The 15,540-nt window shown below is 41.8% G+C and overlaps 1 protein-coding gene across 1 annotated transcript; it reads right to left on the bottom strand.

The window, feature by feature from the left end:
* Nucleotides 1–3,300: 3,300 nt before the first annotated feature.
* On the bottom strand, nt 3,301–11,893 carry LOC104965202 (serine/threonine-protein kinase H1-like). The gene is made up of 3 exons (XM_010794162.1): nt 11,628–11,893; nt 10,140–10,839; nt 3,301–3,642 (listed from the first exon to the last, which is right to left on the bottom strand). Exons 1-3 carry the CDS (start codon nt 11,891–11,893, stop codon nt 3,301–3,303), a joined length of 1,308 nt encoding a protein of 435 aa, XP_010792464.1.
* Between the last annotated feature and the right edge of the window lie 3,647 nt (nt 11,894–15,540).

Below are 15,540 nucleotides of genomic sequence, written 5' to 3'. Positions count from 1 at the left end.
GTTGTATCTGCAGCACAATAACAGGACGGCGGCAAATAGCACGCTCATCTGGAGGGGGAGAAAAAGGAAAGCAATTTACTGACTGAAAATGTGAACCGTTCTTTCCTCTCAAATCATTAAGGTGAAGTGCAGTTGTAATTGCTGTTTAAGGAAAAATAATCTGTACACCTAGCAGCTCACAAAAGAGCCCAATATTTGATCTACTGGCTGTTTGGTTTATACAAAAGAAATAAAAAGAGCACTTACTTGCAACGATTCAACCGTGTGAGGGAGGGACAGATGCTCCCGTCCGCCGATCCCTCTCCTATTCTTTTTATTTTAGCCACAAGTGGATCTGCAGCTTATGTTTGAGCAGCAAATGATCCCTCCAAGTAAGGCCAAAGATAACGCAAATAAGTCCTTCAGTTTTCTGCTGAGAGGAGCTGAAGAAAAGACCTTCTGTCATACTTTTCCTCGTGAGAGATATCGGCTATAATCTTGGCTACACTCTGGTTCCTCGATTGTCTGCCACTGCTGACCACTGCAGGAGACTAAAGCCTATACGGAGAGATATTGACTCAACTTCACACACGCTAAATTAGTTTTGAGGATGCTACTCAAAATCCACCGTACTGTACCCGAGTCGAGCGTGGGCCTTTAAACCTCTGGGTCAAAGGTGGATTCATCCGTAAATGTGGAAGCTGATCCACAGTTAATGGCAGGTATATTTGCATCCATAGTAGGATTGCATTTGATCCCTCAGAGGGGTCACTTAGGGCTATGGGGAAATAAAAACTCCCCATTGATTACAAAGCATCAGACTAAAATAATAGAAGGATTATGCACAGTTCTTTGTGAGAGCTTTTAAGTCAATATTTGGAGAATTTCTTTGAGATCAAGAAGCTTTCACTGCCCACTTCATAAACCACTGCAACTGCACGAGACAATGGAGCTAGTCTGTTTGCAGAAAGTTGGTTTGTTATTCCCCTTTGAAAGATAATGGCGCTGAGAATGGAACGATAACAGAAAAAAGACCAATTTCCATCATTGCTGACTTCTTTCGGTTTAATCCAATTGAATTGTCTTTATCAGTCCGTGAGGGGAATTTTGCTTGAAGAAAATAAACATGCATAACAAATCACCTCTTCCTCGAATATTTGATAACGCAAGATATGGAGCAAAATTGCACAAAGCATTTCAAACAATTCCATGTTTTTTTCACAGCTATATGAGGTATTGCCATGAAACATGCAAAAAAGTTCTACAAATTGTAATTATTTGTATTTATGTGCATGCCTTTTTGTTTTATAATGTGCTATTGTTTTCGTCTCTTTGCTGTAACAATGTCATTTCCCCTCTGTGGGACGAATAAAGGAATTCTGAAGTTACTGTGACTCTGTTTCTGAAGCACAATGTGGAGCGCTCATCAAAGGAAGCACACCACGCACCGTTTACTGCGGCACTTTAAGGAGATTTCCTCTTTGCCCACTAACGTCCCACTCTCAGCTCGGTGCCCTTTCTGTGTTTCTACTTGCTGACACATTACTTCCAAAATACACCGTCAGTGCTCATCTGCTACCCAGAGGGACATTGATCTCAGGTCAGTGAGTTTGGGCAGCCATTGAAAGACTTTAACAACTCTCCAATGCCCTTTGCCGGAGAAATTATGCATGAACTTCCTCCAAATGACATCATGAGTGTTAGCTATTTAGTTAGGCACTAACCAGAGACCTGTTGAATCGGGGAGAATGAGAGAGAGTAAAGTGTTTTTCCTTCATCACGACCAAACCCATGATTAGTTTTTTTCTGCTTTTCCTCAACATCTCATTGCAGTTGAGCAAACTTTGTTGGAAAGTCTTTTCAGAGTCAATGACTATTTTTATTTTGATGGCATTTTCCAATTTTCTGCTTAAGCTGAAGCAAAACAAAAGCAAATCAGTGGAACTAGAGTAGAGATATACATTTTATGAGACTGTGGGAAAAAAGTAGCATTTTGCCTTTTAGTTAGATTAAATATATTAACTTAATGAAGACAAATCATGTATTTTTTTCTAAAGCTATCTGTCCTTTTTTGACAGTCTTGCAATGACGAAGACCGTGCAAATTGGTTTGAAGCCAAAGAAAAGAGAAAGAGATCTTTGGTTTTACTTTGTCACTTTCCAAGTTTAGAATTGTTTTATTTTAGCTGCACAACAAAACACCGGGTTGATTGATTGCCTTTTCAGATCATTAAGAACATCGATTTAACATTGAGTGACTGTTGGTGAAGTTTTTCTTAAGAAAAAGGAAAACAATTGTGTTAATACACAAAACATCAATAAAATAAAAGGTAGTCATAATAAAAAAAAGGCTTTTTTACTTAGATGTTTTAATTATCCTTTCCGAGGCTTTTTCAAATCTGTATCCAATAATCATTGTAGGTTCAGTCGCATACATGACTTATCATCTGCAACCAAAAGCATTCATCAAATGTGATTAAAACATAAAAAGAGAAATAAATCCATAATACATGATGTTGCTAAACATGATTAAACTTCACTTGTAATTGTGTTTTGCATAATTTACTCGCTGTTTAAAGCACTCCTTTCTCATACTAACATTTTAATTTAAAACTTCTCACTGGAAAAGTGGTTATTTTGAGAATGCTGCTGTTAACAGCTTGCATAATGCATGGAGGAGAGAAAGGGCTCTTTAAACCTCATTTTAACTCGACAGCGGCCTGTCACCAAATATCTGGATTGTGCTTGCAGTTGTTTCACAGTGATGTGGGGGATGCTATGTAGGAGGAGTGACAACAAAAGAAAATACTACAGCGTGCCTTATTTGCTTCTTTCTTTATAAAAGAAAAATCATCCTGCTGTCTGGTGGGCTGTTTTAAACTGTTTCAAAAAAGGGAAAACATCTAAGAAAAAGCAAGTTTCTTCTTCTTTTACGTCATCCTTTCTAAGATTAGCTCCTATTTCTCATATCTGGTATGAGCCTCCTCTCAGGCAGGTGATCTGGTGACTCATAATGATGTAGATGAGAGCCATTAGTCTGAGCTGTGTGAATAAAAGGAGGCTGGAGGCCTTGTGGAGGTGGACAGCTCTGTCTCAATATAAACCTGGACCCTCCAAACTGAAAGGTGTTCACTTACAGCTTAACCCGAGCACAAGGAGCAACTGGAGGAAGAAACCTTCAGGGGGTTATTAGAGAAGCTTGACTGAAGTTTCTTTTGTCACAACACCTGTCCCAGGTACCTTTGCAGCTCTCAGGTTTGGTACACACACTGAGCATGGGACAGCTGGTTCCCTCCATTAGCCTTCTTATAAATCTGGTGCTTCAGTTGGATGGCGTTGAAGCTCCGATGGCTGGATGTCGTCCAGATGCTCGGCCCTGCTGCTGCTCTTGGTTTCCCTCCAGCGACATGAGCTTTCCCAAGCCAACATTGGTGGAGTCCGCAGAGCTTTCGTTGCCACTCGGGCACCGGGAGGAGCTCCGGGATGCCCGCTGCCGGAGGTTCTGAGAAATAGAGCGATGGAGGTTCTTCATGGAGGAACTGGCTGCCATGGTGGACACCCAGGGGTGACGGAGAGCTTGGTCTGCGCTCAGTCGAGAAGCGGGGTCCAACGGCAGCAGGCGATGGATGAAGTCCTTGGCTAGGTTGGACACTGAGGGCCAAGGCTGTGGAAAAAGGAAAGAGAGTGACTTCCGTCAGTGTGAATATGTGCACTCGCACCACATTTCAACCTACGCACAGACACTCAGGAACCTGCTGTCCTGTAAAAGCGCCTGCTGGGTATTCAGACGAGGCACCTGCACACATTCAAAGACAGGATTTCATTCTAACACACAAATTAAAACTAGGATCCCTGTGCCGTGCAGACCCAACAAGCAGAACTAACCTCAAAGGAAAGCTGAATGTCACCGGTCAAAGGGAAGCAGCAGTGTTGGCTCAAATAATTTGAAAACTGGGAAAGAAGGACAGCCCTGCCATATGTTTGGGATTTGGGCACATGTTTATTCTAAGCCTGCATTAGCTTCTTAATAAAGGCACCACAGATGAGCCTCGCTGGGTTCTTTTGCTGTTTGTTTACTCAAATAGCAAATCATTCCCCTTGTCATGAGGGAAGCTGACATTCAAGAATGCTTTAAAATCTGCCATGCCATCTTTCCGAGACAGAAGGCATCAGGATTATTATCATAAATCACAATTTTTTCATTATTCATCGTGACTTTGGTTCTCTGTCATGAAAACTCAATTGTGTACGCCTGCCACAGGAAGTGATGACCTTTGAGCTTCTGTCCTATTTTAATTAAGGAAGAACAGATGGATATTTGGCCACAACACCATGGATTGATTACTACACATGCCTCAAAGGCTCAGGGGCCAAAAGGGTCAGATGCTCCCTGGCCTTCACCAAAAAACAGGATGTCACTCAAAGAGACACATTCCAAACAGCAAAAGACTAAAATTAACTTCAAAGATTTCAAAGAAACTGAGAAAGACCAAGAACAATTATAAAGACACAGAGAATGAATTGGTACAAGTGAAAAACAACCCAAAATAGACACAACATGAACACAAGAGACACAAGTCAATAAAAAAAACAAGTTACAAAAATTGGCAAAATACAACTATGTGCAAACAGTTAATACAAAAGACAAAAATAATTGTATTACAACATCGCCCAGATTAACTACAAAAAGACTTGTGATGACAATAAAAAGAGGCAAAACAGACACAAACAGCCTCTAAGCAAATATAAAAAAAAAAAGATTAAAAAAAAGGAGACAAAAATGACCACAAAGAGGAAAATATGTTAAGTAAGAGATGCGAATAGATCACAAAGAAACACAAAATAACTACAAATAGTAGCAGAATATTTAGAAAGTAATGTAAAATAACAACAATGAGACTCAAAGATACAACCAAGAGGCCAAACTTCTATAAAGTATGTGTGTCTTGCTCATGTGTCTTTCCGATTGTTTTATAATCCACCCATACACAACACAATAACCTTTATCAAAAAGCACGGATGACTTCGTCTACATGATGTTTGGTTGTGTAAATGTCAGGTAATTATCAGAGACTTATCGCTTGTATCAGTTGTTTTTAACATGAACAAATGTTTCCACCAATCAGCCGTGTTACGCTCCACTGTGTCTGTCTGAGGTGGATAAAAGCTAAATACAGTAAAACCTGCGTGTGCAGAATCCTCTCATTCTTCGCTCAACCTGGCACAGACTAAATCGCTCTCTTTAGGGAGGTCTCGCTCTCCATTTTAATCCTGAAATGCATTTCTCTCCCCCTTTTTTGTCTCTCGCCGAGTAATGACAATTAATCAAGCATGAAATTGACAATCGTAGGACTGAGAGGAATTTCAAAGAAGCTGGGACTCGCTTATTCTCACGGTGCACTGACTGGAGAGGAAGTGTGTGTGCGAGCACAGCGCAGAGTGCGGAGCCGAAATGCTTCTCACTCAAACTTTCTTCTCATTGTGTTGTTATTTCACACCTGAGAGGCAGGCAGAGTGACACTCGGCAGCCTGGGAAGGAGAGAAAGTGTCTGATTGAGCTCCCACGACCAACAAGTCTGACTTCCCTCCTTCTCCGGTGCTGTTGGTGATTTCATGTCGCTCCTTATCTGCTGTGCCATGAAAAACACATGTGATGGCAGCCGAGGCTAACAGGGGCCTTCTGGTCGAGACGGGGGGGGGGTTATATACTTGAGTTATTCTTATGCTACTTCATACTTTTACTCCACTATATTTGAGAGGTAAACATGGTTCTCTTTACTCCACTACATGTTATATCAGTTACTAGTCACTTTTTATACATGAAAAGAAATGATATGCTTAAATGATATGTTAGTCCACTATGTAAGTCCAATAAATTGGCTCCCTGTTGAAAAACTGCAACATTCAAATGCTTTTAAATTTATTTGCAGGTGACAAAAAAACATGAAAATACAATAAATAGTAATATATTACAATATTACAATTCTGCGGAATAAATATACTTTTGATACTTTAAGTACTAAAAGTAGTAGAAAATACTTCTCTACTTTATGTTAAGGGTTAGGGTTAGGGTCACTGGGATTCTAGCATTTGCAGACCATGTACATAAAAAACTATAACACACTACAGGAAAGAGAAAATAAAGCATAACAGGGCCTCTTAAATTAGAAATGGAAGTAATATGAAATCCCTTTTTATACTTTAAGTATATCTTGATGCTAATATTTTGTATTATTACTTTTAACCAATATTATTTCTACTGAGTACTTATTCCCCCTCTGCTGGAAGATGGTGAAGCTCAGTGGGAGTAATGCGGGAAAAAACAAGTTTGCTCCCCTCCTGCTTTCAACATGGTGCACCTAAAGGAGAAGAGACATAACTGTGGTTCCTGGAACGTAGCCACCTGCAGGAAGTTTATCTCTCTGCCTTATTTCAAACATTTCTCACGTCAAAATACACAAAGGCTTTATTGTGTTTGCAGCAGAGGTTGAGAGCCGATGTTATACATCACTGTTGAGCTAGACCAAGAGAAGGGAGAGAGAGGGGGGGGGGGGAGTGCAGATATGGCACAAGCAAGGGGAAACCTACAGGGCTTAGCAACATCTTGTTAGAGTGAATAAGAAGCTGAATTTGTTTGCGGCGTGCTACATCTTTACCTGACAGAGCGGTAATTGCAATAAATGAAGAAAATGCTAGAAGGTTGGATTAAGCTAATGTGATCACGAGTTTGAGAAATGAACTACTTCACCCGCCTCACAATTCACTCAGATCTGATTCACTTGGCAGCATTTCCTGAGAAACAAAGCCAAGTTTAAATATGCCTCGTCACAATGGGTCCAAATGGGAAACACTGCTACTACAGGTGAAAGCCTTTTATAACGGAATTTGGTCATCAGGATACAAACAAAGGTAACTGTATTGTATTTTAGTAAAAAAGAAAAAAATGACTACTATGAGAATTACAATCCATTTGGAAACACTGAACGATATATAACGAAGAAACGCTTTGAGACTATAGCGTATAGCTTCATTTACAGTTCATTTTCATGGCTAAAATAATGTTTTCATTACATCGCTTTTCTAGGAGAAAAAGGGAAAAAACAATACACTTTGTTACAACCTGTGCCTTCCAGCTGAGTCAAAATCTAATTTGAAGAAGCATTACAAAAGGTACATGCTTTGTAGCCTAAATTATACACTTAAGTAGAAGTAACAGTAAGTAATCAGAATATTCCTCTTTTAGTAGTAACCCTCCCCCTCCCCTGTTTAAAACACTATGGCCTTGTCGAGGCTGGATGTGTTCAAATGGTGCCCAGAAGGGGGCAGGCTGGGCTTACCATTACCCAGACTGCACTGCTGCTGATATATGTTTGGCTTCGACCTGGAGTCTTTAATAACACACGGCAGAATGCGGAGGAGGTTACCTGCTGGCTGCTTTTCTGGCCTGAGCTGATGCACAGATTCGTGCTTTACTGCCACGACACGAGCACACATGCACAGAACCCCCCCCCCCCCCCTCCCACTCTAACACACCTCAGATGAAATGCCCTTATTCTGAGCGAGGGAAACGCTTCGTGCTACGTGCGGGGAGCGGATTGAGTGATAAGGTGTGAAAAGCCCCCGAGGCTACAGGCGCTCTTCCTCTGTCCTCTCCTTTCTCTTTTCCACCCTGCTATCCATCCCTAACTCCCCCACCCTCCCACTGTTGAGTAAACACATCAGTGTGAGTCTGCTCTACAAGTCTTCAGGGGCTGTTGCACCAGTGGGGGAAATATACCCAGGGTGTGTGTGTGTGTATGTGTGTGTGTGTGTGTGTGTTGATAGTGCAGGGAAGGGGTGGGGGCTGCTGGGGATGCAGAGGGACCTGTTTCATGGGCAGGTGCCGGGGCCCTTTTGCATTTCTTAGCGAGTCTTACCCCCTTTTTAGTGCTGAATCCCCCAACACACACACACACACACACACACACACACACACACACACACACACACACACACACACACACACACACACACACACACACACACACACACACACACACACACACACACACACACACGATACTTTTGTAAGATTGTTTGTTTGTAATTTCAGCCCCTGAGTATTAATTTGCATAATAGAGAACAATAGTTACTTTCTTTATCTGTCCATCTGGAAAAGTGATACCTGCAGTTATTCCTTTTTTTACACTTCTGTTGCTCGCTGCATGTTTATGGATGAGCTTCTGATGACAGTATTCTACGATCTGCTATTGATGAACCACAAACACATGCTCAAAATATCTGTGCCAGCTATAGATATATATATAAGCCTCTACACACCTGCACTGCAAGCTTCAAACCACCTATGCATAGTGCTTGATGCGTGTCCGAATAGAGAAAAGATATTTAAAAAACATTTTTTTTTATGTTCATGACACAGACTTTAAACCAAGATGAAAACAATACCGCGTTTTCCATTTTGGCAAGAACACCCTGAATGCCTCACGTATGGGTTAACCCTAAAAACTTCAAAAACCCTCCAGAAGGAGTTTCTCTCCCACACACTCCTCCCTCCCTGCCTGAAACGCTTCGATTGGATCCCTTGACGACTTCTGTATCATAATGACATCACTATGGAATTTCCAGCTTATATGGCTAGTGCTCCAACACATTGTACACAATATAAAAAGGGGTTGGACATTTCCATCTCTAAGCATTTGCTTCTTATGCGTTCCGTGTTTGGCTCCAGCGGCTCATGATCATGACCCGTTTTATTGTATGTTTCATGATCATTTCTAAAGCTCCCTTGACAATTTGACTGTCATTGCTCATGTGAGCTCTATTCTGGTCCGTAGACCTGTTTCAACATGTCACAGTAGGAAAAGCACGGGTGTCGGTAATCAAATGAATGATGGGGGAATTTCGCTTTTTTTCCCCTCATTTAGCTGCCTTGGTTTCAGGGTCCTGGTACTGTGCTCATTGGCACGACATAAAGAGAACAAGAACAGAGCCATTGGAAATACTATTAGTGCTCTCTGTGCCTTTCTTACTATGACAGGTCAAAATGTCTGCTGTGAAAAAGGCCCATTGTATTGACATCCAATTAAGTTGACAAGTGTCATCTTGAGCCAACAAGACATTACCCCATCACATCTATGAAAGAAGGTCCCTGTTTCTCTTTGTTGAGCTGGTGGACAGCTCGTTTCAGATGAAACTCTTCAAATCAAGTTTAATATGAGATGGGAATTGCTCAGGTCGTTGAAACTGTTCTCGTCCCGAAGAGAAGCACCCTTCTGAGTGACATGAAGAACCCTTCTGAAGACGGAGGCCCACATTTTGTGCATACTTGTGAACCTTCATCACACATTACAGCATTATTACCGCAGTGTGTGTGTGTGTGTGTGTGTGTGTGTGTGTGTGTGTGTGTGTGTGTGTGTGTGTGTTGTGTGTGTGTGTGTGTGTGTGTGTGTGTGTGTGTGTGTGTGTGTGTGTGTGACTGGGTTGTCAGTCTATCAGAGAGGGTGGATACTTGCGCATGACGCAGAATAAGTGTCTTGTCAACATGGAGATGTGATTGATGGCTCTTCCCATCAAGCCCTGCACTGCTACTCAGCCATGTGATGTCTTCATAATGTCATGATGTGAATTCACACATTGATTTCTTTACCGTATCTCAGTGTACAGTAAGATGCTATATGTGAGGTCCTACGAAATATGTTTTTTAAGCTCTGCTCCCATGGACACATGTGAGCCGTGTCGAAAGCCACCATGAGAAACGTGAAATAATCCATTGAATAAACTCAAGGATTTTGCACTATTGTTGGGTTGTTGGTCAATGCAGCGGTAAACACATGGATAATAGTCCAGGGCCTATGTAAGGGAGCCTATTGTATGCCAGACTAAAATGTCAGGCTGCATCCCTGAGAATCGGGCCCGGCTTAAAGTCCAGTGAATAATCCAGCCTTGGGTGTAATCAGCGTGAAAGAACAAGCTCAGAGTCGCCGGCGAGCTCCACAGAATAGGCTGTTAAAAATACCCACTTCAGTTGTATGACGAAGGAAAGGGAATAATAAAAACATGCCAGGCCGCAGTTCTCCCATTTCCGAAAGCAAACCCTAGCCGGAATTTAGCATATATATATATATAAACTAAAATACTCAATAACAGGTAAAGTAAACTTACATCTCCATGGAAGCTGTATTTCCCTCTCACGATGGACCTGTAGAGGCGCGTCCGGCTGTCGTCTTCAAACGGCATGGACCCACTCAGCACGATGTAGGCGATCACCCCCAGGGCCCACATGTCCACAGCACAGGAGTAGGGTCTACTTAGCAACACCTCAGGGGCCATGTACTCAGGGGTCCCACAGGTGGTTCTGAGGGACCAAGTTTCTGCTCCTGAGTGATCTCCGGATGAGACCTCGGACCCTGCGCCACCAAAAGTGGCCAGTCCAAAGTCTGTGACGAGCAGTCTGGAGTCAGCCCCTGGATGGTAGTACAGCAGGTTCTCAGGCTTCAGGTCTCTGTGGGTGATGCCCAGATTGTGGAGATACGCCACCCCAGTCAGCACCATCCTGAGGGCCTGGGTGGCGTCCCTCTCCGTGAAGTGGCCCCTGCTGACCACGCGGTCCAGTAGCTCGCCCCCTGTGGCCAGCTCCAGCACCATGTAGACCCTCTGCGGGAACTGAAACACCTCCATCAGGTGGATCACGTGAGAGTGTCTCACCCGCTGCAGCACCGCCAGCTCCGAGGCGCACACCTCGCGGCCCTCGGGGCCCTCCACCTCCATCATTTTAATGGCGAAGGGCTGGCGAGTCGCCCTGTGCTCCACGCGCACAACGCGGCTGAAGCTCCCCCGGCCGATCAGAGCCTTGATGTCGTATCTGACAGGACAAGAGGGGAAAGATGAGTCATTACAGCGTTAGTATCTCATGATACATGTTACTCAGCGCTGAATGTCCCTCACTGCAGATGCAGCTTTGATGTATGGGGAGATATCTGCATGTTGTACAGTGAAGTCGATGAGACAAATTCATATAAGAATACACAATGATTTAGATCCCCAACAAGGCAATATATAAGACTCCACTAATCAGATGTAGAGGGAGATGCGCACTGACATCAGTTTCCGAGCTTTAATTGTCTCCGCTCTCTCATCTGACAACAGGAAGCCAGTGTTCAGGTATAATAAGGCCTCTCAAATGAAAACTGTTACTGCTAATAAATTGTGTGGCATGAAGGTTGGCGTTGGCAGGCTGAGTTAATGAAAGAAGCCGGTGACATTAGCAGTCTTTCATGAGCACTGTGAATGCCTTTAATAAGTCACTTCACCTTGTGTCGTGCTGTGAAAGATCTATTTTTTAATGAAAAATTCTCTTCTCACAGGGCTGAGATAGTAGTACTTGTTTACAGTGCAGCATTTATATCTTTCAAATGAGAAATAAGAAACTCAGAAGCAAGTCGATTGTCGAGTATGATTACAAAGGTCTTCAAAAATATTAGTATTATTTATTTGTTTTGTGGCAGAATAGGGCGCAATTTAACATAATTGATGTTGGCAAATAATATAATTTAATGACAGTTGCACTACAAAAACAAAATGTGTCATATTGCATTTCTGGGTTGAAGGATTACTTCGATAATAGGGTTGTCAAAAAGTAGATCCGCTCACCTTGCTGTCACACGTGGATCAAACTTGTCCTTATACTTTGCGACTCTGTCCTGCTGTCGTCCCTCTCTGAGTATCTGCTGCTGTCCGCTTGATGCAGGTTGAAGATTTTTAGCACTTGTGGAAAACCATGGAGCTCTTCTCTTCTTTGCATGCTTGTTCGACTCATCATCACCGTGAGCTTTACTAAAGGCCACGAGAGACTGCACCACACTCACATAGCCCTTCTTGGATGCCTCAGGCAGCACCTTAGTGTTCCCACAGCCCATCACTCGATGATCAAGCCATGCAGGGGACAGAAAACATCTCCTGTAAGCTGAATGGAGCTCAGAAATAAGAAGAGTCCACACTGCAGCAGGTATTCCTTCATGCAGGTGTTACTTGAGGTGTGCAAACAACAAGCTCCTCCCACAGCAGCAGGGAGGTCGGCAGGTGTTTGAAACGCACCATCTCACTCACATATGTGATAGAAGTGTCAGGTAAACGAAAGTGTTTTGAAGCTATTGTCAATCCTCTCGTGGTAGATTAACGTAACAAGCAAAGCATGAAGGAGAAAATTGTGAAAGGAAGAACACCAACCAAGCCAAGATTATAGTGACGCTCCAGGTAACAGTAGAGCAAATATTCACGACCTACTTTAAGCTGTTATACGTGAGTGTATCAAAATGCATAAAAAATGACTATCTTTTGTTGTTGTTTTTAATTGTGAGGTGGTGAAAAATGACATTCGGTGTATTTAGTACTCCATTTCAGATTATATTGTGAGAGGGCATACACAACAAAACATGCTGTGAAATATGATTAACAAAAACAATCAACAAACCTGAGGAAAAATAGGAAACTATGATGTGTTTTCTCGATGACATTGATTTTACAGCTATAGTCACCAAATGAGACATATTAATATAAGATTGATAAAAAATGAATCACCAAATATCCAGATTTTTGTTCCTACATTTCACTAGATTCCCATAACTCAACTCCCTAGCCCTTTGAGGACATTATCAGGGTTATGTTTTTAATTTCAATTTTTTAATATACCATATGAAGCTGCTTTTTACAACCATTGACTCATGTATCTATCTGTTTTCTCAGGCAGATTTGTGCCTCTTATGATGAGTAAGCTAACTTTCATGTGGAACATTTGTGGAGTGCTGCGGATGTATTTATAAAATGTGTGCATATTGCTACTAGGTAAATTATTCTTCTGGCACTGTCAACATAACGGCATGTAACGCTCAGATAAATCAACTTATCTTCGAGTCAAATCAGCTACTGTTACATTTGTGGTGATGTACTCCCTTGAGCAACGATAGGAACCGTAGCATTTCTTGTTTTTGCATTTATACCTCGAGATAAAGCACCCACATACAACTCATCCTGTCAATCTGTCAATGGCAGCATAAAAAACTCATTCTCACAACCACATTTCGACTATTTTAGAAAACCCTGCAGATGTATTTACCTTTATAAAAGTGAAAAATAGCACACTATATGACACACAGATGACTGTATGTGTTATTGTGTTTGAAATTAATGCAGTAGTATATGTTTGTTGTATTGTCGAGCACAGTAGACCACACAGTGTCCCTGTCAAGCCTATAACTAGCGCTAAGCTACTTTTCTATTTCGTGAATGATGTTGTGCTGCTGTCAAAATGTGTCCATAATTTTTCTGAGAATAGATCAGCAGAAAGGGAAAATGTAAAAAGCACACAGGCTCCTCTGCCTGCCTGCCTCTGCCCCTGTACATTGTTTAGATCAACTAAACCGTGCAGAAACTGAGGAAAACATGCACATATTTATTCATACAAGACTGAGCCGAGGAAGGTAGGGATCACAAAGTGGGAAGAAGTACCTACCGCTGGTAGTGTGCTGTGCACCGAGTTTAAATTATTCTCTTTCACATGAGCAGGGCAGAAATAATGTGGTCATATGAGGTTTGTATAATGAGTTCATGTTTATGAATAAATCCTGCAGCATGTTTGTATGTTTGTATGTTTGCATGCTACAAACGTTCTTTCTGAAACTTTTAATGGGTTCGGCAATATCGTAGTTTAGTCACATCCTTTAATTCAAAGTTTTGTTGTCTTTCTGCATTTGCTGTTAAAGTTAACTTCCTGCTATGTGTTTAAGTGCTAGCTATTGCTACTTATGCGAACATCTTCTCTCCTTTTATACTTATAAAGAGATATTTGCTGCTGCTGCTGCTGCTGCATGAGAAACATGCAAAACACTGGATTTCTTCAGAATGCTCTATTGTTTAAGTTAACTTCCTGTTGTTGGTGATTTTTAAGTGGTAGATATTGCCGTTCGTCTTCACTTCCTTTGTACTCATTAAGATATATATACTGGTGTTGCCGCATGAGGGACAAGCCCCATTTGCTGCCGTGTGCCTGGAGGATTATTCCCACTAAAGGCCTACCAGACGCCGAGTGTTTAGAGGCAGCAAATGGAAAAGCTTTCACAAAATGAGTGGAGGTTTAATCGCTATTATGCGTTATTCATTGGCAGTTAATAGGATGGAAATATTTATTTATATAAAAAAAATGTCATAGATGCTATTATAAACGGCTGTGTCTTTTTAAAAGGTGTAAATTGGGTTGTCATTGGAAAGAAAGATAGGCTGCATCATGAGTTGCTGCATTTTTTTCTTTACCCAAAGGGGATACTGGGTCCTATCAGTCTGTTATGCTGTCACACAATGTCTTCTCAAAGGACTGCACACACACTTATACCCTGTGAAAGAGAGAGAGTGAGAGAGAGAGACATAAAGCCCCAACGCCCCATCCATAGACAGACACAAAGAGCCAACAGAGGATAGACATCACATCAGCACTGAGGTGGTAAATCGCCCTTCAGAAGCATTCCTCAAGGGAGTCAGCAGTTCAGCGTTTATCGAACCACTATCTGATTACTAAAAGGCTGTCCTCCGTTATAAATGAACCCACAACATGTGTGTGGTGTTGGAAGCGCAGGGGCCTTGGGAGTAAAAGCCATTATGGGGGGGTGTGAATCAGTTTAGGCCAGAGGGGCGGTCAGAGCAGCTGCCACGTGCCACTCAGTTCATTACTGCTGTTATTGTAGTCAGAGGATGTGAGACCTGTGTGTTAGGGGAAGGACTGCGGCTACAGCTAACTTAAAGCTGGGGACTGAGGTGGCTCACAAGCCGAATGAAAGGCTGCAGGAGAGCTGTTGTTCCTAGGTGTAAAGCATAATAAAAAAAAAAAGATGGTTCGAAAGAAAGAAAAGGTTTGCCACTTGAACTTTGAAAATGTAAGCTTGCAGCATGAAGCCATTTTGGAAACAACGGTTACATAACTTATACAATTGTTGCTCTTTATTTTAATATTGCTTGAAGGAAGTCTGAAAATAAAGAAGATAAAAGTCTTTAAGTCAATTGTTTTCCTATCTTGGTGCAGTAGAACTTGACTGACCTGAGCCTCTTGAATTGTAAAGGAAATTAAAATGAATGCAATCTTTTTTAAAACAACCGTATTTTAAGGTAATTTGGGTGTTGAAATAGTTGGTTTCTTGTGTGAAAATAATACAATTGTAACAGAGATAAAGAAAGGAAGAATAATAAAAAAGACCTAGCATAGAGCCTTGTGGCACTCCATAAGAGACGAGCACAGAATAAAATATAATCAGTACTAAAATAATGTCTTTGAGCCTCGGTTAAAATGGCAACAACTGCATAAAATATTCCAAGATCAAATGATCAACATACGCACCAGAGAGGTTTCTCCAACCGGTGAAAAAGCACTAGTCTCAAAATGAAGTATGTCAGTGCACAGATCAGGTATTCAGGTCTGATCCTGTTTTTTGTTCTGTCCTAAAATCCTGTGCACCAGATAAGTCCTTCCATAGAGACAATGCATGGGTTGATAAAAAAACACTGCTGCTGTTGATCAAGC

This window comes from Notothenia coriiceps, unplaced genomic scaffold (genome assembly GCF_000735185.1).
Source record: "Notothenia coriiceps isolate Sejong01 unplaced genomic scaffold, NC01 NC01_scaffold00037244, whole genome shotgun sequence".
In the NCBI taxonomy this organism is placed as follows: domain Eukaryota; kingdom Metazoa; phylum Chordata; class Actinopteri; order Perciformes; family Nototheniidae; genus Notothenia; species Notothenia coriiceps.
The sequence above is the reverse complement of the archived record's forward strand: the minus strand, read 5'-3'. Positions and strand labels throughout refer to the sequence as shown.